Source organism: Epargyreus clarus, unplaced genomic scaffold (genome assembly GCF_041222505.1).
Source record: "Epargyreus clarus isolate Ecla_fem2 unplaced genomic scaffold, WU_Ecla_fem_2.2 ptg000007l, whole genome shotgun sequence".
Lineage (NCBI taxonomy): Eukaryota > Metazoa > Arthropoda > Insecta > Lepidoptera > Hesperiidae > Epargyreus > Epargyreus clarus.
In genome coordinates this window covers 366324-387127 of record NW_027332215.1, presented here as the reverse complement: position 1 = coordinate 387127, position 20804 = coordinate 366324, and the positions used below count along the sequence as shown (strand labels likewise).

Sequence of the window (20804 nt, the reverse complement as noted above, 5' to 3'; positions counted from 1 at the left end):
CAGCACATTATTCACAAAAAACACAGGAACTCATTTGTTTTAATAGTGAATTTTTGGTGACTACAATAAAAATGTTGATGGTAAAAAGTAGTTTTTTTAAGACTAGAGTAAGGCCACATTACAGTACCTACATCAAGGCATCTTTCTGAGGGCAAGAATTTTAAAGACTTATTTGAAATTTATCACGATATTACAGCCATACTATCATACATTTGTAAATTCTAGTCTATAGATTACTTTGATCAAGTTATAAGGTACATACATCCATCTTCACAAACTATCGCCTATATAGTATTTAGGATATCATAGAATTAGTAGTCGGTAGCATGTTGGCAGTATTTTCAAAATGTCTATATTAATCTTAATTTTCGTATCGACATGTATTTTGATCTGTTTAAGACAGATCTTCATAATATCAATATAGGATAAATACTGATAATACCGGCATCGTCGAATCATAATAGTTCTACAACTACTAAAAATTCTCATCATAAGAATTTGTGACTACTGCGAAAAATATTTTATAAAAGACAGTTAGCGGAGTGTTACTGTAGGGCTTTTTCGCCCTCTCATAGCATAGCTCTCGTGGCGCAGTGGTTAGCGCGCTCGGTGATAAGCTGAGAGGCGGTGGTTCGAACCCACCCGAGAGCGTTCCTTGGCTCAATAACACTTTTTACATATTTTACATTTTTCTTTTCAGAATTTGTTCTATGTAATTTTTATTATATTTATTATTTTTTTATTATTGTTTTTGATTTTTTCTTACCCATTTATTTTTGTAATACCTTTTTTACTTTTATTTTCTTGTTTATATTAAAAATATTTTACCATCAATGCTAATTTGTAGAAATAATATTTTATCGAAAATTATTTAATTACATCAAATTTGAAATGCGCGCAAATTATATTTACACATATTATCTCTCCGCATTTGAAAGGGTTGCTTTCCACGAATATCATTAAAAATATTATCTTCCTTCAATAATGTATTTTAGGAATCTTTTTAATCCGCGTCCAAAAACTAATGGTGAGTACTATCAACATGAAACCAAGAAGCCTAAAGATGATTACGATAAGTATCCTGCTGAATTCTAGCATTGCTTTGGCCAGCACCCGATGTATCATTCGGTGAGCCTGATAATTTTTACATTAAGTATCATATTACTGTCCCTCTGTTGAGCACGGTCTACTTTCAGAGTGAGAGGGAATTATGTTATGGTCCACCACACCGACCAAGTGAGAATTGGTAGACTCCACATGACTTTCAGTGTCACATGTCACATTCTAGATTTATAATCTAACAGCATAACGGAGGTGTAGCTTTTCGGGATCGAAGGTTACGGTTCACCAAAGGCAACACATTTAGGGGGTAAAATAGCGTTTTTGTATTACGAGGGTGGATTGAAAAGTTCACGGCCTGATGTAATAATATACATTTTTCTTTTTCAAACTATCCTCGTTTGATTCGCACACTTCTTGGTTATCAACATATAATCATTTGTTGCTGTAGTTTTGACAGTTTTTAAATTATCCATAGTGATTTAAGTGCAACGTTTTTTAAAAAATAGAGAGAATTGAAAAGCGTGCTTCATAAATTTTTTTGTTTAAAAAAATGTCATCGAAAGAGGTCCACGCAGACATGACAGCAACCTAATGTTGCCGTGTCACCAAAATTCTGCCTTACATTTTTTAAGGTGCAATTCTTTTCTTCTTTCTTGAAATAAATTGTCACTGAAATAAATTGCCACTGTTATGAATAGAGATTTCGCTATCGTACCGTCTGAAGTACCGACTTTGCGTGGATTGCGCGTAGTCGAGACTTGCATTTGTCGTAAAGAAGATTTCTGCAAGCGATATTTTTCGTTAAGATTTAGCGATCGATAGTTACGTCAGATTCGTTAAATAATAAAAGTCGATTTTGATTGATTTGATTTGATAGTTACAAAATCGCCATAAATCTCGCTACTGAAATTTCCGCTAATAATATTCCGCTAATAATATAGAAAATTCCGGTGATAATCGGACCGAGTAGATCCACTAACTTAGCCGGTGAGAGGGAAACAACACGCGCCGGAGACTGAAGAGTCGGAGACTTCTGAGTTTGTTCGAGAGTTCGAGACAAAAGGGTTCTCAAGGTGGTAGAACCCTTTGTGGTTCGACTCTGGCGGCACCGCAGCCACACCTATTTCTGCCCAATAACAGCAGTGTTAGGCGCTGTTGTGTTCCGTTTTGAAGGGTAGGTAAGGGAGACATACTTTTCCGAGGCGTTCCAGCTTAGTCCTCAGGGGTAGCGGGCGCATCTGTGGCCGACCTCAGGTATATGTAATCCTATCTGGGGTTGATTACAGATGTGCATGGGCGGCAGTAGGCACTTACCATCAGGTGGACTGCATGCTCATCGGCTACTCCTATATTATAAAAAAAAATCTACGACGAGCGCCCTCAAGAGCAGCGATTGGTTTTAAAGGTAACCGTTGACGCTCGGGTAGTATTAGTATTGCTATATTAAGTACAAGAAATATGGCCCCCAAGTATTATACATAAAATTTGGCAGGTGTCTGGCACCACCACCCATGCTAAGTGTCTAACAATGGAAGACGTCATTTTTAAATTGGGATAAGTACTATTTTATACACCTTTACCAGCTGTTGCCTCTATAATAGACGGGAAATAATAAATAAGTACATATTATACTTAATCAGTACATTATTTATTTATTTTGAAAACAAATAATATAACAATACAAATTACACAGTAATACAAATAATGCATAGGTTTTTGCTACTCACTCATATAAACCTATATAGCAGAAAGCAGCACATTGTGTAACATGAACATTAGAGGCAGTATTATGGTGAACATTGGTAACAATTCATCGGAATAGAAATTGTAATAAACTCTTTATCTTGGTGTATGTGAACCTTTAGCTCATTTATACATTAGTTATTGCATAATAATAATACATTTACGACTCAAGTAATGCAAAATAAGCTCTTATATTCTATAAATAAAATTGACTACATACGATGAATCGTACTTTCACCTATAATATGGCTTACACACAACACTTACACTAATTAACACACGAAACAGGCATAAGTTAACCTAAGTTATATAATTATTTCTTATGACTTCTCTTACATTCATTTCTGGTAATATTAAACTAGTTATTTACTCGATATAAAGGTACAGTGTAAATAATACAGGTCACAATTAATGTTTCTGATTCCTTTTTTATTTACGAAAAATAAACATTTGTGTTATTTGTTTTATAGTTAGTGGACCTAATTTTAAGCGCTACTTTGTGAAAAAATATTATCTATAGTGTCTAGACACGCATATATAACATAGTCGTTCCGCACAGGACATTCATTGTTCAAACACGACAATGGTGTAGGTGGGCGGGTCCCCGGCGCCGGCGGGCGCGGCGGGCGCGGGTCAGTTGGCGGGCGCGGGGGGAGCGGGCGCGGGGGGCGCGGCGGCGGGGGCGGGGGCGGCGGCGGGGGGCGCGGGGTAGTGCGGCGCGCTCGCGTCGCCGGGCGCGAGCGCCGCCGGGTAGTGCCCGTGCGCGCGGCGGTGGTTGTGCAGCGCGGTGCCCTGCGAAGCGATGACGTTACATCCAAATTAATATCTTTTTGGTGCACGCTTAAAGGTTCACATACATCTACAAACATTGAGCATGCCAGATAGACAGCACGCCGACTAAAAATACTTGCTTGTGTTTGTACGTGAAGTGAAGAATCAGGTTATTACAAACTTTCTGAAAAATTTCCGTTGTTCAAAATTTAAATATGCATACCAGTGATTTGCCCGGCATTAACTACGACTGAAACCTAGATATCCGTTTTATGCCCTTCAGCGGTAAAACGGTTCTATTTAGGTGTTCCAACCTTCACTTGAACCACATTGAGACGTGTTTACTATCTACCGGCGCTACCTAAGCGTACTGTTACTTTGTTACTGTTGTTGTTGTACTGTACTCTAGAAAAATGTAATAAAATTGCCATTTCATTATATTAAAATTAACAGATTTATTCGAAACATAGAAAAATATAAAATCAACTTCAATCAAAACTAAAATCAATCAACAAAAACAGGGTCCACAAAGGGACTGTAATAAAAAATAAACGATATATGTTTTACTAACAGAAACTCAAATTGTACCTATATGAAATTAGATATAACCCCTAAACAATTGAAATTACACATTTCGGATAAATTAAAATTCATGTGTACCGTCTGCTACACAGAAGTAAAATATTCGTTTAAAACGTTCATATTAGGTCTAAAATAATGTTTAAAGAAAATGTTCTTAGCCTGCCAGTTCCCCCGTTTTAATATTTCATTAATACTATAACAATTGCTAGACCAGTTATGCCGCGTGAACTATGTCAAATTTTATATTCTCGTTTTTTTTCCCAGTTTTTAATAACCACCCGGACTGTCTATAGAAAGCTGAATCAGTTTTCGAACCAAATTTTGGCCAAAACAGTATTTCATCAAAGAATTCATCGTCTAGGGACGGAAGTGTTAGGTCATGAACCCTTCTATCAGAGGCTAATAAAAGTAAAACAACAAAAAGAATTGAGAGATTGACAGATTGAAGAAACAGCAAAGAGATTGTTATCGTCAAAACTATAATTACTTAAGAAGTTTGTAAAGTCTTCCATTTGCCAGGTAATTATTTTTTTACTGATGGATTAGAAGGAAAAGCTCTTTCCAAAACTTTGTCGAACCTAAGATGAAAGGCTAGTTCATTCACTCGAAGTGAATTTCCAAAATTAGCAACTACCGATTTATGGTAAATTTCCACCATGATTAAGTAACATAGATACCTGGCCAGACTTTACGGACTAGGATTGTCTCTCGGTATGTTATCACTGATATTGCTTCTGACTTGTAGCATCTCAGGGTAGACTGCCTCCAAGAAGACTCCAAAAAGGCGATAACGACCTTAGGCCACCCTTTCACTTGAAAGGACCAGCCCGAACCATCCAGGCCCCAATTTCCAGTTGTTTCACATGAGGTGGAGGCCGACAAACTTCTCTCTCGACAAACCTCTGCTATGCCATTGTCGGGAATATATCGAGCTATCAATTGACATTTCCGGGTCTCCCAAAAAGAGAGAATTTCTCGAGCTACTCGTAATAATTCCACCGATCTCGTAACTCCTTGCTGATTGATGTAAGCCAATGTCGTTCGGTTGTCCGACTGTAGCATTATTGTCTTCCCCCGAGGTTCTGGGCTCAGTTTGCGAAGGACTTTCAAAACTGTCCACAGCTCTTTCAAAGCGATGTGCCATTTTCTCTGAGCAGTGGACCACCTGCCCCATAGCTGAAGACTGTTCACAATCGCACCTCAACCCAACTCTGCTGCATCCGTTGCAATGAAGATTGATGGCTCTTCGAAGTGAATTAGGGTGCATTTGTGAACATTCTCAAGCCACCACATTCTAACATTCTCTAGTCTCCATTTGAGCTGAAACTGTTAAGGTAAACCTCTGATAGGGTTTCTCTGCAGGTAAGTGTCTTAGATCTCTCTGCAGACCGCGAGAGTAAAGTCTTCCTAGGGGCACTGTTAGAGAGGCAAAGTTTAATTTCCCTCATATTACTTTTGTATCTCGCTTTTACATCTGACAAACTTTTGGTATTATCTTTTGTGTCCCAGGAAAATCCCAAATGTTCCAGTCTGGTCGTTGCTGTTGAAAGATGGTTTTACTTTATTCACCTGCCACTGCCACAGCCTAGACTCCTTAGATAATTATTTGCGGAACGCACTTGGGTCTCTTGGGTTAAAGGATCCTCGTAGATAAGGAGATAAGGAAATCCTCTAAATAGACTAGCCCCGTAAATATTTCTGTCTGAGATGGTGCGCAACCCAATTCGTCACCATCGCAAAAGCCGATGGTGCGCTCGCTAAACCGAAAGGAAGACACGACACTTCGCAGATCATCCCTGATAAGCTAGATAAAGAAATAGATGGTGGCTTGACATAATGGGAATATGGGAATAAGTCTGAGAGATATTTTCATGTAATTGACCTTCTTTAGTATAGATGGAATTTGCTGTTGGTTGATTAGGCGAAAATGTGGCGTGAAGACGTACTTGTTCAGCCTGTTGAGATTGAAAATAGGTTGATTTTCTCCATTTGACTTTTTTCTTAAAAATAGATTCGAGAGAAACCCGTTCTGAAAAGCACTTCTCTGTACCGCATTGCATTCCAAAAGTTTTGTTATTTTAATAGACATCTCCGCGGAATTACGCGTTTGAAATCTGGTGATGTTCATATTCCTGAATTTTAATATGGGTGGAACTGTGTGAAATGGGATCCAATATCCGTTTATAATTTTCACTATGCTGTGGGGTGCCTCGTCCCATTGGGATTTGAAGTATGCGAGACAGCCCGCTCTGAAGGTGTCACTTCCGAGTGCCTCCTCCTCTCCCCCTTTTTTCCGAATCTTACGTTATAGGCTGAGGTCTTTTGAGGTCGACTTTTCATGTTATCCTTTCCTCTGGCCTGTATATCTAACCTCTTTGGGGGCCTAGATTGTTTACAGCAGGTATGTGAACTCCGCTGGAATTGTTCTTCGGCTTGGCCACTGGACCTCTGAAAGGCGCATTTTGTTTTTTCTTGTTGGGGAAAAAACTTATGAATTCGCCCCTACTCTTTCACGACCCCCGAAAAGGCTGCTTCCTTAAAAAGATGGGTTTCCAATGGTGGTATGTCATGCAAATTACTTTCTAGAGCTCTATTTCTTGGTTTGTAAAACTCTCTCTGGATTTGAATGACCTCTGCTCGGCGCCCGCAGAAGTATTGAATCAGATGTTTTTATAAATTTTGAGTCTGCCGTAACAAAATAATTGTCAACGTTTCTTTTAATTTCTGCAGAAAGACTATCTAACTTGTAATAATTGATTTGTAATAGCTCCCAATGTACGGTCAAATCACTCCAGAGCTGAATTGCATCTCTACACTGGACTAATACTAGCAAATAAATTGTTCGGCTTTTTAGCACTAAAAGCCGGAGTAGCCTGAAATTGTTTCTGAGTGTCGGCGTATCTGATATTCCGCCAGTCTGAATCCCGAAACTTTTGACAATTTATACCATGCTTTACAGCTACTGGATTAGCCTTAGCGATTTTTGGTTTTTGACCAGTAGTATATGGGCTAAAATCAAATACCGGATCAGTATCAGTATCCGCAATATTTTGAAGTTCTGCCAGCTGTCGATGAGCATCAGCTATTGCATTGCGCAACTCTGCTTCTTTGAACTCTCCTGAGATGTTTTCTTTCTCATCATATTCAGAACAGCCGAATTTTGTTGCAAAAGCAATTTAAGATTACTACTTTGATCTGCTTGCATGTCTATCATTTTGTTAAATAAGGCCATTCGCTGGTGTAGACTGTTTTAAAAGGTGATCACCGCCGCCTTGAGTTGGGACCGAACTATTCTCAAGTCCGTACCCAGCTGAGGCTCACATGAGGCTTCTGCACGTTTCTTGAAAGTATGTTTGAGTTTAGCACAGTGTCCATGAACTGGTGATATGATGGAGCATGATTTATTTCATCACATTATGTGGGGAAGACAATAGAGCCCTACCAAGAGGCCATTTTAAAACCTTAATCCTTATAGACCTATAACTGCGCTCAGAAAATTAAGAGGCAGAGAGATTAAACGTCCAGGGTAAGTCCATTGTGGATATGGCAAATTTCAATTTAATTTCCAGGGAAGCTGATACTTTGGTGACCAAGTATCAGCAAACAGTTCTTCAAAAGTATAATTATAAACCGGCCAGTCCCGCCAACCATGCGGGAAACTTGGGTCGACGGCAACGATAATGGCTTTGAATGGTGCAGCTTCTACACGTTTCAAATGCAAGGTAGCACAGAGTATCAGGCATTTCTGAAAACAAACCGTAACTGAGAATAACCAACTATGAAGACATTTCATAAGAAACTCTCTGAGAGAACATGTCGTCTCAATTGTGTCAAAACATCGAATCGTTTCAAAGCAGGTGGCATGTCACTTCACGAGACGACATGTCGTTCCATATATGTCAAACCATAGAAAAGATTTTAGAATATAGACGACATGTCACCTTATATTATGTCGTCTTAATTTAAGACTACGTGACGTTTGACATATTTGATCGCCCAATTGAGACGACATTGTCGTCTCACACTTGTGGAAAAAACATACTAAAAATATGTTTCGAGTTTCGACTGATCGCTGGATCTGAAGGCGCCGAACCGTAATAATTCAACGCTGAGCCTGAAGCGTCGAGCGGAATTAGTCATATGAATTTAATTATTACCTTAATAAAATTAATTACCTTCTTGATCGAATTTTGAACTTGGTAAAATATCCACATACGTGTTGATAGCACGAATATTGAATTGTACTGAATCATATGGCCGCCGCGCACTGCCTGTCTTATGCGAGAAAGAGACAATAATGATGAAAAACACCTAGAATAGAAAGAACGAGATAGCAGATATTTATGACAAATATTGAAGAGATAATCTCAATGTGGTTCAAGCGAAGGCTCAAAAACTAGGTGGTTTTTGAGCGTATAATATATTGGTCCCAGGTAGTAGCAGACTAAGGTCGTCGGAGGCCCGGACGAATAGTAGAAAGGTGGCCAAATTTGATTTTGCAAAATTACAAATGTTACAAGTGTCATGGACTTATTCGCCCAAAAATATATATGATTCCGGTGACCTGTATTGTTTGGTTCTGACGACCTTTTTTTAGCGACTGTGTTTTGGGGCCCTCTAGAATCGAGAGCCCGCGGCGGACCGCCTCTTCCGCCCCAAGAAGTACATAGCATAAATGTCGCATACATTTCGTTCATACAAATTTATTGAATAAATCCGTATGAAATGCATAAAGCTTTTCTCTACCCACATATTAACACGTGGAATCATCATATCTTCAATGAGACCACATTAAAAAGCGGGAGTATTCTTACCTATGTTTTTGTACATATTATAATTAAAAATATGGAGATCATAATGTCAATGACATTACATTTTAATTTCTCACATAATAAAGAAAAAGGTTTCATTTAATCACCACAGGTCTAATAAAACAAAAGTATTATTGCACATCTTACCAGAAACTCCGTTGCGGAAACGGATAGAATGACAGTAAATATAACTTCTAGTCCACTCTGAATATAGAAATGAATAGCGTCGCCATAGAAAATTGTATGACTACACCTGCTCGTAACAACATCAGAGCGGACTCGCAGTTTGGCGATAACTATAATGGCACCTTCATATTTTGTTTTCTCTACCTAAGGCGCTCTCATATAGACTTTGTGTTGATAACACTGTAATAAATTTTGGACTATTAATATTAGGTTTTTCATTTTCTGTGTTATTAAACCTTTTTTCTTTATATTTTGCTTAGGAATTTTGTCTGTGAACAATTACTCAGTTCAGAAACACGACAGCTTGTTTCGTTAAATACCAATTCTTGTGTTCCTGTGTGTCATAACTTATAATTGTACTATCAAGGTATTTCTTTCATGATTGTAGCTCTTTTTAGAAATAAGCAAATTGTTTTCATTTATTTGGCGTTCATCAACTAGTTTTGTTACGTTACTGTGAAGTGTTTGTTTAAAATCAAATTCAAATCAAATAATTCGACGTTTTCATCCCGCCCATAGTCATAACAGGGACAGATGACAGTCAATTTATCTGTCATGCACGGACAACAAAATCGTCATCTAAATTTAAATTAACATTATATTTGCCTTGAGCAACGGCAGTATTGGCTGTGCGGTACTTTCAACTGCACTCTTTCCATGGGTAGATTCAGTATAATTCTGTGAATCCATAGTGTATACCTGTATGAACCGCTCGCCGCAGAGCTCGCACACGTAGGGCTTGTCGCCGGTGTGTCTGCGCACGTGCAGCGTGAGGTCGTTGCTCTGCGAGAAGGCGCGCTCGCAGTACGTGCACTTGTACGGCTTCAGGCCCGTGTGCACGCGCATGTGCCGCGACAACTTGTTGCTGCGGGAGAAACCTGACACACACACACACACACACACACACACACACATCGCTTTATAATATACTATGCTTTGTTTGTATAATTTAATTTAAGGACAATTGGGCAATTTTATGATTAATTACCTTATGGTTATATTTTGTATACCTTTAGAGGTGGGACATAGAGGACAATTTTGTTGTAACAGCTGTATTTACCTATATTCATGCTAATAAATACTTTGATTTGATTTATATAATAGGAAACGATCATACAGTCCATCTGATGGTAAGTGACTCCTGTCGCCCGTGGACATGTACACTCAACCCCAGGAAACATAGGATTCCTACCTGCGGTCGGCCAGAGGTGCGCCGCTACCACTGAGGACTAAGTTGGAATGCCTTGGAAAAGTATGTCTCCCTTACCATACCCTTCAAACGAGAACAAGAGAACGACAACGACGAGAACTTAACACTACTGTTATACAAGAAATGTGGGTGTAGCGGTGAACTTTTAACAAAACTTTCTAATCCTTTAAAAAGGAAAATTATTTATTAATATGATTATTATCAGTTGCAATAATTTTCGTGAAACAATGTCAACTAAACAAATCTGTCAAGCAACTGGGAGATGGGTAGTGGAAGTGTTTCACTCACCCTTCCCGCACACACCGCAGATGCAGGGCTTCTCGCCGGTGTGCGAGCGCCGGTGGCACTGCAGGTCCGACGAGCGCGGGAACCCTGCAACCGACACAGAGGAACCTTATTAATATTCATCCTATCACGCGGGCTGTTCTATGCCTTCAGTTATATTAGTAATATACAACAATTTAATAAATAAATTTATTTTGCCTTGTATATATTTTATTATATATTTGATTTGATTTTATATTTAAAATAATACTCTTTTAGCCATCTTCACCTAACAGAATTAAACGTTACGACGAGGTCTCTGCAATAAAATCGCAAGAATGTGCTATCTATATATCATATATATATATATATATATATATATATCATCTTCAATTTATATTTTTGCATAATTACATTAGTCATCAAAGAAAGCGTCCTTTAATTATAGCTACCTGCGTCCGAGCGGCATCTTTATCAATATTGAGTTGTGCGGCATTGTCACATTCTTTTGACATCATCTTTTATGACTCGGCTCACACGTTCGTAATTGCCCGGCTATAGCAGTTTAGCGCGTGTATAAGTACACACGACGTGGCTACCTTTCCCGCAGAAGTCGCACTTGTATGGCTTCTCGCCCGTGTGCCGTCGCATGTGCACGATGAGGTTGGAGGAGTTGGAGAAGCCGCGGCCGCAGTACAAGCACAGGCACGCGCTCGCCGCGCCGCTCGCCGCGCCGCTCGTCGCACCGCGCTCGTGCGTGCGCAGGTGGGACCTGCAACCAGAGGTGCGCGTGCGTCGAGTTACGGCTCTAACTTCAAACACTTTTAGAAACAATACAACAATAAGTCGTATCTGCAATGCGACATGCGCACTATTCTATGGATACGATTCTTAATGAAACTTTATAAAGAAGTTTACAAAACTTTTTCTAGTAAGATTATAGAGACTAGACAGCTACACCTATTTGTACCTTATGTAAGCAGTCCTAAGCGTATCTGTATTAATGGCAGTGATTAGATATACATTCGTATGAAGTTCTCTTGCATAGTCCAGAAACTTCTGTGGCTGATCTTAGGCAGAACTGTGCTATCTGAGGTTAATTACAAACCAACGGTAATTATCCCTTGCTAACAGATAGAATGCTTGTTCGTATGCTATCCCGCCTCACCAACAAATACATATAATTTCGTTCTTAGATATAAAAATATCATCCTATTTTACTGAAAAGCTTTTAAAAATTTAAACGTATGTAAACTTTAGAGGTAAAGTAAAGACAGCAACTGCAGATCGATCCGTAGTGGATCGATCTGCAGTTGCAGATCATACATGCATAAACATAAATATTTCTTTACATAATAACCATTTACCAACCAAAAATTTTAACAATCTTGAGGTCCCAAAGGATATGTCACCAACGACAATAACGGCAAATGTCCCAAAATGACAAAGCTGATTTTTGAAGGTGGTAGAAGCCTTTGTGGTTCGACTCCAGCGGCACCAACGCCATACTTATTTCTGCCTTATAATGCCTGCAGCCCTTAACACTGCTATGTTCTGGTTCGAAGGGTGTGGTAAGGGAGACATACTTTTACGAGGCGTTCCAGCTTAGTCCTCAGGGGTAGCGGCGCTTCTGTGGCCGAGCTCAGGTCTATCTGATCTAATCTTACCTGGGGTTGATTACAGATGTCCATGGGCGGCAGTAATGCATCAGGTGGACTGCATGTTCGTCTGCTACTCCTATATTATAAAAAAAAGCTAGAACGCGATACAGACCGCAGGTTGTTTCTGCGGTGGAACTTCTTGTTGCACACGTCGCACTCGAAGCACTTGTCGCCCGCCGCGTGCGCCTTCGCGTGCTTCAACAGCTGCTCCTTCCTGAAATGTTAATGCTTTCTTTATAATACCTAAAGCTTTAACTCAAGCTTTAACTGCATAACAGATTGTCATGAAACTTTGTACACACGTTCTCAAGGGTCCAGGCAAGGACATAGGGTACCTTTTGGCCTGAAAAAATACTGTTCTCCAGGGATACATAAACAATTAGTGTTATCGACCTGTTAGAAGTTATAAAATAAGACTTGTATTAATTATTTACATCAGATGCAATTTTATTCGTATTCTAGATTAGAAGACAAAAAAATAGGTCTTTTTTTTGCTGACGAAGTTGATGTCCAATGAATTTCAGTGGTTACATTGATGGGTTATTTAGTAGAAGTATTGCTGTTGATTTGGATATTTACATTCACAGGAGATACTGGAGTATCAAGTAAACGTAACAAAGGTTACATACAGTATATCGTAAAATAGCTTGTGTTTAGAATAACAAGGTAGCTAGCTAAGCTAAAATTAAGTTAATTTGGCCCTCGGTCAACAGATGGCGTTGTACGAATTTAGCTTATATTCTAAATCACGCTGTTGAGATTGTTTGGCGGAACTATAAGGGTCTCCGGTTAGTTCCGCCAGGCAATGAGCTCTCAGTCGAATAAACCATATTCGCTAAAGTGGTGGTTTTAATCGGGGGGAATTTTTGGGAGCCATCTGTATATTGGTCCTTATCGAGTCGGGTGCCGACTGCGACTTCAAGGCTGATATCGCTCAGATGGTCTCTGTGCTGTCGGCAAATCGGCAGTAAGTCGGTTGTGGTGCTTGTGGATCGTGGCCGTGTTAGAAGCGGAGGAAAAACAAGTGACCAAGGAACATAGGCGCACAGGAGGAGCTATCACGGAGGGCGGAGTACAAGTGCATCGCGGAGTATTAGTGCATCGCGCAAGTATTAGTGTATCGCGCAGTAAAAGTGAATCGTGCAGTTATTAGTGAATCGCGGCGCGAGTGAAAAGTGTTAAGTGTTGGGAAGGATTTGGGCACAAGTGTCAGTAAGTGAAGAAGACAAACTGTAAGTACTTTGGAATTAATTAGTGTTTCATTTTGAACTTTATAAACTTTGTGTAATTTTCAAATGATTAATTTGGACTTAGAATAAATTCTCTATAAGTGCTCAGACGGGGAACCTATGCCCAAATTCTTATAAATATTTGTATGTGTTAAAAAGACTTGTAAAATTTTCAAATTTTAATTTGGACTTAGAATAATTTCTCTAAAAGTGATCTGACGGGGAACCTATGCCCGATTTCTTATTAAGTTTGGTTTAGTTTGCAAAGACTTAGAAAAATTCTGTCATCTTTCTTTAAAATTTGTTCATTGACTTGTATTATTTGTTAGTTATTTGTGGACTAAGTATATTTCTCGTTAATCGTAACTTATGGGGAATCCATATCAAATACATAACAGTTGGTCGTTGTAAACACTTAGAATATTTGTGTATTTTCAACTTAAAAGAGTTTGTGTTTATATTAATTTGTAAAACTTTTGATAAGGTAAAAGGATGGATTCCTATATTAAATTACAAAATGATATTTTTAATAAAATTCAAAGAGCAAGAGTTAATTATAAGAAAACGCCTAAAGAACGTTTGTCAGAAAGTTATGTAGAAACACGTTTAGAGAATATGGAAAAACTTTGGTTAAGATTTAACGAAATAGATTCTGAAATAGTAAGTAAAATCGTACAAGCAGAAATTGATAAATCTTCCTATGTAAATTTATATGAACATACTGAAGAGGAATACATTGAATTCAAATGTGAACTAAAATCAAGGTTATCATGTTTAGTAGTTTCCGGCAAGGATGGTAAAGAATTGCCAAAGCAAGAAAGTAACAATAATATGTTAAAATTACCTAAAATCTCTTTACCTATCTTTAATGGGGATTATTCGACATGGGTGACATTTCGCGATTTATTTGTATCTTTAGTTCACAACAATAAATCCATAGATGATGTACAGAAATTACATTATTTAAAATCTCAACTAACGGGCGAAGCTGAGCAACTTTTACGCCATATTCCAGTAACGGCAAGTAACTACCAAATTTGCTGGTCTCAATTAGTAGATAGATATAACAATAAGAGATATCTGGCAAATTGTGTATTAAAGAAATTTATTGATCAAAGAAATCTTACTTTTGAGTCAGCGGGGGGGATCAAGGATTTACTTGATACAACTACCGAATGTTTGACCGGTTTAGAAAATTTGGGAGTGAACATTAGTACTTGGGACATTATAGTTATACAGGGTTACTGATAATTCGATACATTCCCTTGGAGGGGTAAAAGTAGAGCTCATTTGCAATAGGTTTTGTCATTAAGTACCCTAGCCGATAGTGATTTGTTTTTGAGATATTCAAGTTTTTGTTTTTATTTCTAAGTACCGATTTCAGGCAAAAAATAAAATGCTCCTAAGTGAATGTCCTATTTTGATCCTATTTTGTGCATAATCTTATACCTAACATCGCAACACTTCCTTAAAATGACAATACGCTGTAGTAGTACCCTTAAACTTTACGTTATGGAGGTCAATTTGCTAGAGTTCAATAAAAAAACCCTTTTTATTTCCACTTCAGAGTGAATTTGCATATAAAGGATGTATGGAATGTGTCGTAAAAATTATTAAAATAATAGCCCTATTTCACTAGCTATCCAAAATGGCATAAAACTTTTATCCACATTGACAATCACAACAATACCACAGTTTAAAGTGTTAACTAAGATAATGTGCTTTACCTGTGGCGATCAATAAGATTCTAGTGCAGTATGCAAATCCGAAAATTACTGATGTTCTGAGTAGTTGTTTCTAGCTAATAACTTTTTTATTTAAAAAATTACCGTAACATTTCGTAGCACTTTGGATAGCTAGTGAAATAGGGCTATTATTTTAATAATTTGTACGACACATTCCATACATCCTTTATATGCAAATTCACTCTGAAGTGGAAATAAAAAGGGTTTTTTTATTGAACTCTAGCAAATTGACCTCCATAACGTAAAGTTTAACGGTCTTATTCATAAAAAATGCTTATAGAAGGTTTTAAGCACTCATTAGTTAAAGTGTTCAATAAGCTTATAAAACATTCTATAAAATTGCTTATTCATAAACGTTCCATAAACCTTCTATAACTAATGTGTCGCTAAAGTCAACTATAAATTAAAATGTTGCCATTATAGTGAAGTTCGGCGAACAAATTGACGAATATCCATAGATAAACATCATTAAATGACATTATTTCGTACTAAAAAATATTCTGTCTTGACATTCTTGTCAATGGGTTGTCGATAAAACCAAATCACATGTCAGTGTCATTGTATTTGTAAATACCGCGAATTTAAAAATATTTTATTTGTTAAAATGGGATGTGAAGCAAAAGTTGTTAAAAGATAAAGGAGTGAAAATTGGTTGGATATTAATGTTTTATGTAATATTGATATAATTATATAAAGTTAAATTCAATTAAGTTTCGTTTTGTAAACATACGCAATATCTTATGGCAGTAAACCCTGTATTTCAGAAGGTGTACCAGGACCTCTGCGATCTAATTTACGATCATTACGTACGAGATCAATTATTAAATTTACTGTCGATTTATTAAAGCGATAACGCTTCCTATAGTCTAATGAAAACAGATCACTCTTTGGTGCAATGTTCTTCGAAGTGGACGGTTTTCTAGATTTTTAATAATCTAAGCTTTGTAAAATTTGCATTGTAATATAAATAGTGATATAATAATGTTATTTATCGGATATTAAAATAAATTATTTCAAGTTTGTATACAAAATGGACATTGACATAATTTATTCAAAACGTATTGTCAAATTAGGTTAGTAATCACTAATCAGCTGTCGGCCATCTTTGTCTTATAGCACTGTTATAGTAGGGTTCTGGGCTCTATAAGTTATAGAAGGCTTATAGAACGGTTTAGTGCCTAAAATGCGTTTATGAATAACACTTTTTGACAATCGTACTATAGCGACGTTATAAGTGTGCTATAACTTTTTATGAATAAGACCGTAAGGGTACTACTACAGCGTATTGTCATTTTAAGGAAGTGTTGCGATGTTAGGTATAAGATTATGCACAAAAATAGGATCAAAATAGGACATTCACTTAGGAGCATTTTATTTTTTGCCTGAAATCGGTACTTAGAAATAAAAACACAAAAACTTGAATATCTCAAAAACAAATCACTATCGGCTAGTGTACTTAATGACAAAACCTATTGCAAATGAGCTCTACTTTTACCCCTCCAAGGGAATATATCGAATTATCGGTAACCCTGTATATATTATCAGTTTAAAATTAGATCATGAGTCTAGAAGGCTTTGGGAGGCAAAGGTTAGTGAAACCTTTAATGTAGAGATGTGCCGAGTCAGGTCGACTCGAGTCAGTACTCGAGTACTTACATAAACTCGCATACTCGAGTACCAATAGTGATACTCGAGTACCAGTAATACTCGAATACTGACGATACTCGTACACTACAACTACTACTCGTACAAGTAAAAACTTGTTTAATTTTGTGTAGTGAGTGGCGTTTTTTTTTTTTTGCTCTTCCGTGCTATTGGACTGTATGTTGTAAAAAGTACTCTAGTACTTTGTGAATACTTTGGACTCGAGTATTGACTCGATTCTTTTTTATATGAGTACTAAAGTACTCGAATACCAAAAATGGCCGACTCGGCACATCATTACTTTAATGAGTTGCCAACCTTAGTTAGTTTTAAAGAGTTTCTTCAAAACAGATTTCGGTCACTGGAATTTTTGGATAATAAAGTTGCTAAGCCTAGTATAACTCGAAATGTAAAATCTCTTCATGTTCAGTTCAGTTCTTCATTAACAGTTCCTGCATGTGCTCACTGTAATGAAGACCATAAAATTTCAAATTGTAAAAAAAATGCAAAATTGGATGTAACTGCGCGTCGTGATTTTGTTCAAACTCGGAATTTATGTTTTAATTGTCTGGGTGGTAAGCCCTCCGCGTATGCATGTCGTCAGCCTTTGCGCTGTAAAGTTTGTACGAAAAGGCATCACACGTTATTACATCCTAAGGGCGAAGCGCCACAGCCTGTTGTATCGGTGGATGACACATTGAACGAAAATGTACCAAATTGCGAGCCAATTGTAAATTGTTTTTCAAACATGCCTTGCAAGTACTTTTGGCCACAGCATTAGTAGGGATCGAAGCAAGAACAGGCGTGCTTATGACACTAAGGTCTTTACTTGACCAAGGGTCACAGGCGTCGTTCATTACAGAGGCTGCGGTACAATTACTAGGACTAAAGAAATCCCCGAGCAAAGGTATAATAGCAGGATTGGGAAGTGACCAGACTGGATCGCTAAAATTTAAGTCTGTAGTCTATTTAAAAAATTGAATTTTTCTTCGTAATCCTCAGGTTAGCATGGATATTAAGGCTCACGTCCTTAAGGAAATTACGGCTTTTCTTCCTAGTAGAAAGGTATTTGTTCAACCTATTAAAGGGTTAACAACAGCAGATTTAGCAGATCCCACATTTAATACACCTAACAAAATCGACATTTTATTGGGTGCAGATGTTTATGGACAGATTTTGGAAGACGGTATTATCAAGGGTTCACCTGGCTTTCCAGTAGCGCAGAAAACCAAGCTAGGTTGGATCTTATCGGGCCAAATATATACAAAATGTGAGGAATCCAGAGATCAGGCTAAGGTCGTTAGCATGCACACCCATTACGAGGAGAATGAGTTGCTGCGTAGATTTTGGGAGTTGGAGTCAGACAGCTGTATAAAACACTTCACACCTGAAGAATATCAATGTGAGGAAATTTATTCTCGCACAACCAAACGAGATGCTTCAGGTAGATATATGGTAAAGCTCCCCTTTCGTGATGAAGATCCAGCTTGCAAATACGGTAACTCAAGGGATATTGCAGCTAAACGGTTTTATGCACTAGAACAAAAATTATTAAAAAATCCTGAACTTAAGTTGCAATATACTCAGGTGATACAAGAATACTTAGATCTTGGTCACATGGAGCTCGTTCCAGAAACTGAACGTTTCAAGCAGGATGCTGTATATCTGCCACATCATGCCGTTGTCAGAGAAGACAAAACAACAACCAAGGTGCGTGTCGTTTTTGATGCCTCATGTCCCGGTACCAATGGGGTCTCTCTGAATAACGATTAGATGGTCGGGCCGACTCTCCAGTCGGATTTAAGAACAATTATTTTAAGATGGCGTCTTTATCTGATATGCCTCATTTCAGACATCGTTAAGATGTACCGACAAGTTCAAGTCTATAAAACGGATTCAGATTTTCAACGTATCCTTTGGCATAACCCTGATGAACCAAATAGTGACTTACAAAGTTACAGATTGTTGACAGTAACTTTTGGTACATCAGCTGCTCCCTATCTTGCTGTCCGCACCCTGCAACAAGTCGCACGTGACGATGGTGTGAATTACCCATTAGCTTCTGAAAGGGTCCTAAAGGATTTTTATATGGATGACCTGATGACGGGATGCGACAGTATTGAGGAAGGTAAGGCTATATGTAAAGAAATGAATGCATTGCTAGAGGGAGGAGGATTTCAGTTGCAAAGGTGGAGCAGTAATAGCGAGGAATTGTTAGAGGATATTAGGACAAGAAAGAAGAAAGTGGAGAAGAAGGAATCGGGAATCTAGAAATAAAAACAGATACAGTTGTAAAAATTTCGGGACTTACCTGGAATCGCCAATCTGACGCATTTGAATACTCGGTTAACTTACCGCAGCTTAATTACCCTGTAACTAAAAGAAAGGTTATATCAGACATTGCAAAATTGTTTGACCCTCTAGGTTGGATCGCGCCGACGATTATCATTGCAAAAATATTCATCCAGAAATTGTGGTTGTGTGGTATTGATTGGGATGACGAGCTTCCACCACAATTGATGGAAGAATGGATTACATATCGGGCCGATTTAGTTTTACTTACCGGTTTTCAAATTCCTAGATGGATAGGTACCTGTAAGGAAAATACACTTGTTGAGTTGCACGGGTTCTGCGATGCATCCAATGATGCATACGCCGCTGTGGTGTATCTACGCGTAGTAGACCAGACAGGAGCGATTAGGGTCAGTCTTATTACTTCAAAAACAAGGGTGTCACCAATTAAACAAACCTCCATTCCACGACTAGAACTTTGTGGTGCTGTTCCAGTAGCAAAGTTATTGCAGGAAGTTTCACTTACCTTGAATGTTCCTAAGTCTAATCTTCACGCTTGGACAGATTCATCTGTAGTGCTCGCGTGGCTCAGTAGCCACCCAAGTCGATGGAAAACTTTTGTCGCGAATCGGGTGTCCGAAATCTTGAACGTGTTGGATAGTGATCAATGGTATCATGTTCAATCAAGGGATAACCCTGCCGATTGCGCTTCGAGAGGAGCAAGGCCATTGCAGTATCCCAGTGATGATTTGTGGCTGAAGGGTCCATGCTGGTTGCAAGATGAACAAATTAACTTTTGTAAACAAAATAGATTAACGGAGACAAATTTAGAAGAAAAAGCTAAAGGGACATGTTGCATGACAATTAATGAAGATTTTGATTTGTGGGATAAAGGAGATGTTTCAAAATGTATGGGCTCCCGGCCACGTTTTGTACACTATACTAAAAATTAAGAAAACTTGCAAAGAACAATTCGAAGGGGTTCATTTTCTTCAAATCATGTTCGTTTAATTGTCAAAAAACAATAATTTACACTTAAACTTGCAACACAACAGTGGAAAAACATCATGGCGGTAGGGATTACCGTAATAATGTCATCTGTCATTCTATTTTAACTTACTATATACATTATATACTTTTTAATATATTTTTACGCGAATGGGCGTAGATATATAAATATTGTATTGTATGTATTGAGAAACAATGCCTATATTTGATAAACATTAATTATATTTACTTTCATAAATCTTGACTTAAAACAAACATACCAAAATATGTACTTCTATACCAATTTATTTTAGTTAAAACATTTAAGTGTGTAAATAAAACAACTTTAAGTACACATTTGATCATATTTTACTTATTATTCACTTAGATACATTATTTATTCATTTTAAATATCTTCCCTTATCAATATTTTCATCCAATCATGTAGCAGGTTCTGTAATATCCTGTGACGAGCTCAGCCCAAACATCAAACAATGGGCATAATGTGAGCGCAACTACCTACGAGTACGGTTCGTTGCCCAGCGACGCAGTTGCAATAATAACTGATTATTTTGTCATCCCAAGAATGTCCTTGTCTTGCTAATGTAATTATCTAA

General features: G+C 37.8%; 1 protein-coding gene, 1 long non-coding RNA gene and 1 other non-coding gene across 3 annotated transcripts in view; 1 reads left to right on the top strand and 2 right to left on the bottom strand.

Annotated features, from left to right (window-relative positions):
* The first annotated feature begins 579 nt into the window (after positions 1 to 579).
* TRNAY-AUA (transfer RNA tyrosine (anticodon AUA)) lies at positions 580 to 651 on the top strand. The gene has a single exon. It is a non-coding gene; the product is annotated as a tRNA-Tyr (tRNA).
* A 2037-nt stretch (positions 652 to 2688) lies between these two features.
* The window catches only part of LOC140743187 (uncharacterized), a 109010-nt gene continuing 90894 nt past the window's right edge, over positions 2689 to 20804 (bottom strand). Inside the window, exons 10-14 of the mRNA XM_073074243.1 lie at positions 12403 to 12504; positions 11229 to 11401; positions 10654 to 10737; positions 9855 to 10033; positions 2689 to 3597 (exon numbers count right to left, since the gene is read on the bottom strand). Of these exons, the coding sequence (XP_072930344.1) occupies positions 3439 to 3597; positions 9855 to 10033; positions 10654 to 10737; positions 11229 to 11401; positions 12403 to 12504 (697 nt within the window). The 3' untranslated portion in view covers positions 2689 to 3438. The remainder of the gene's footprint in view (positions 3598 to 9854; positions 10034 to 10653; positions 10738 to 11228; positions 11402 to 12402; positions 12505 to 20804) is intronic.
* LOC140743192 (uncharacterized) lies at positions 18912 to 20087 on the bottom strand. Its single transcript, XR_012102402.1, has 3 exons — positions 19727 to 20087; positions 19220 to 19284; positions 18912 to 18924 (listed from the first exon to the last, which is right to left on the bottom strand). It is a non-coding gene; the product is annotated as an uncharacterized LOC140743192 (long non-coding RNA).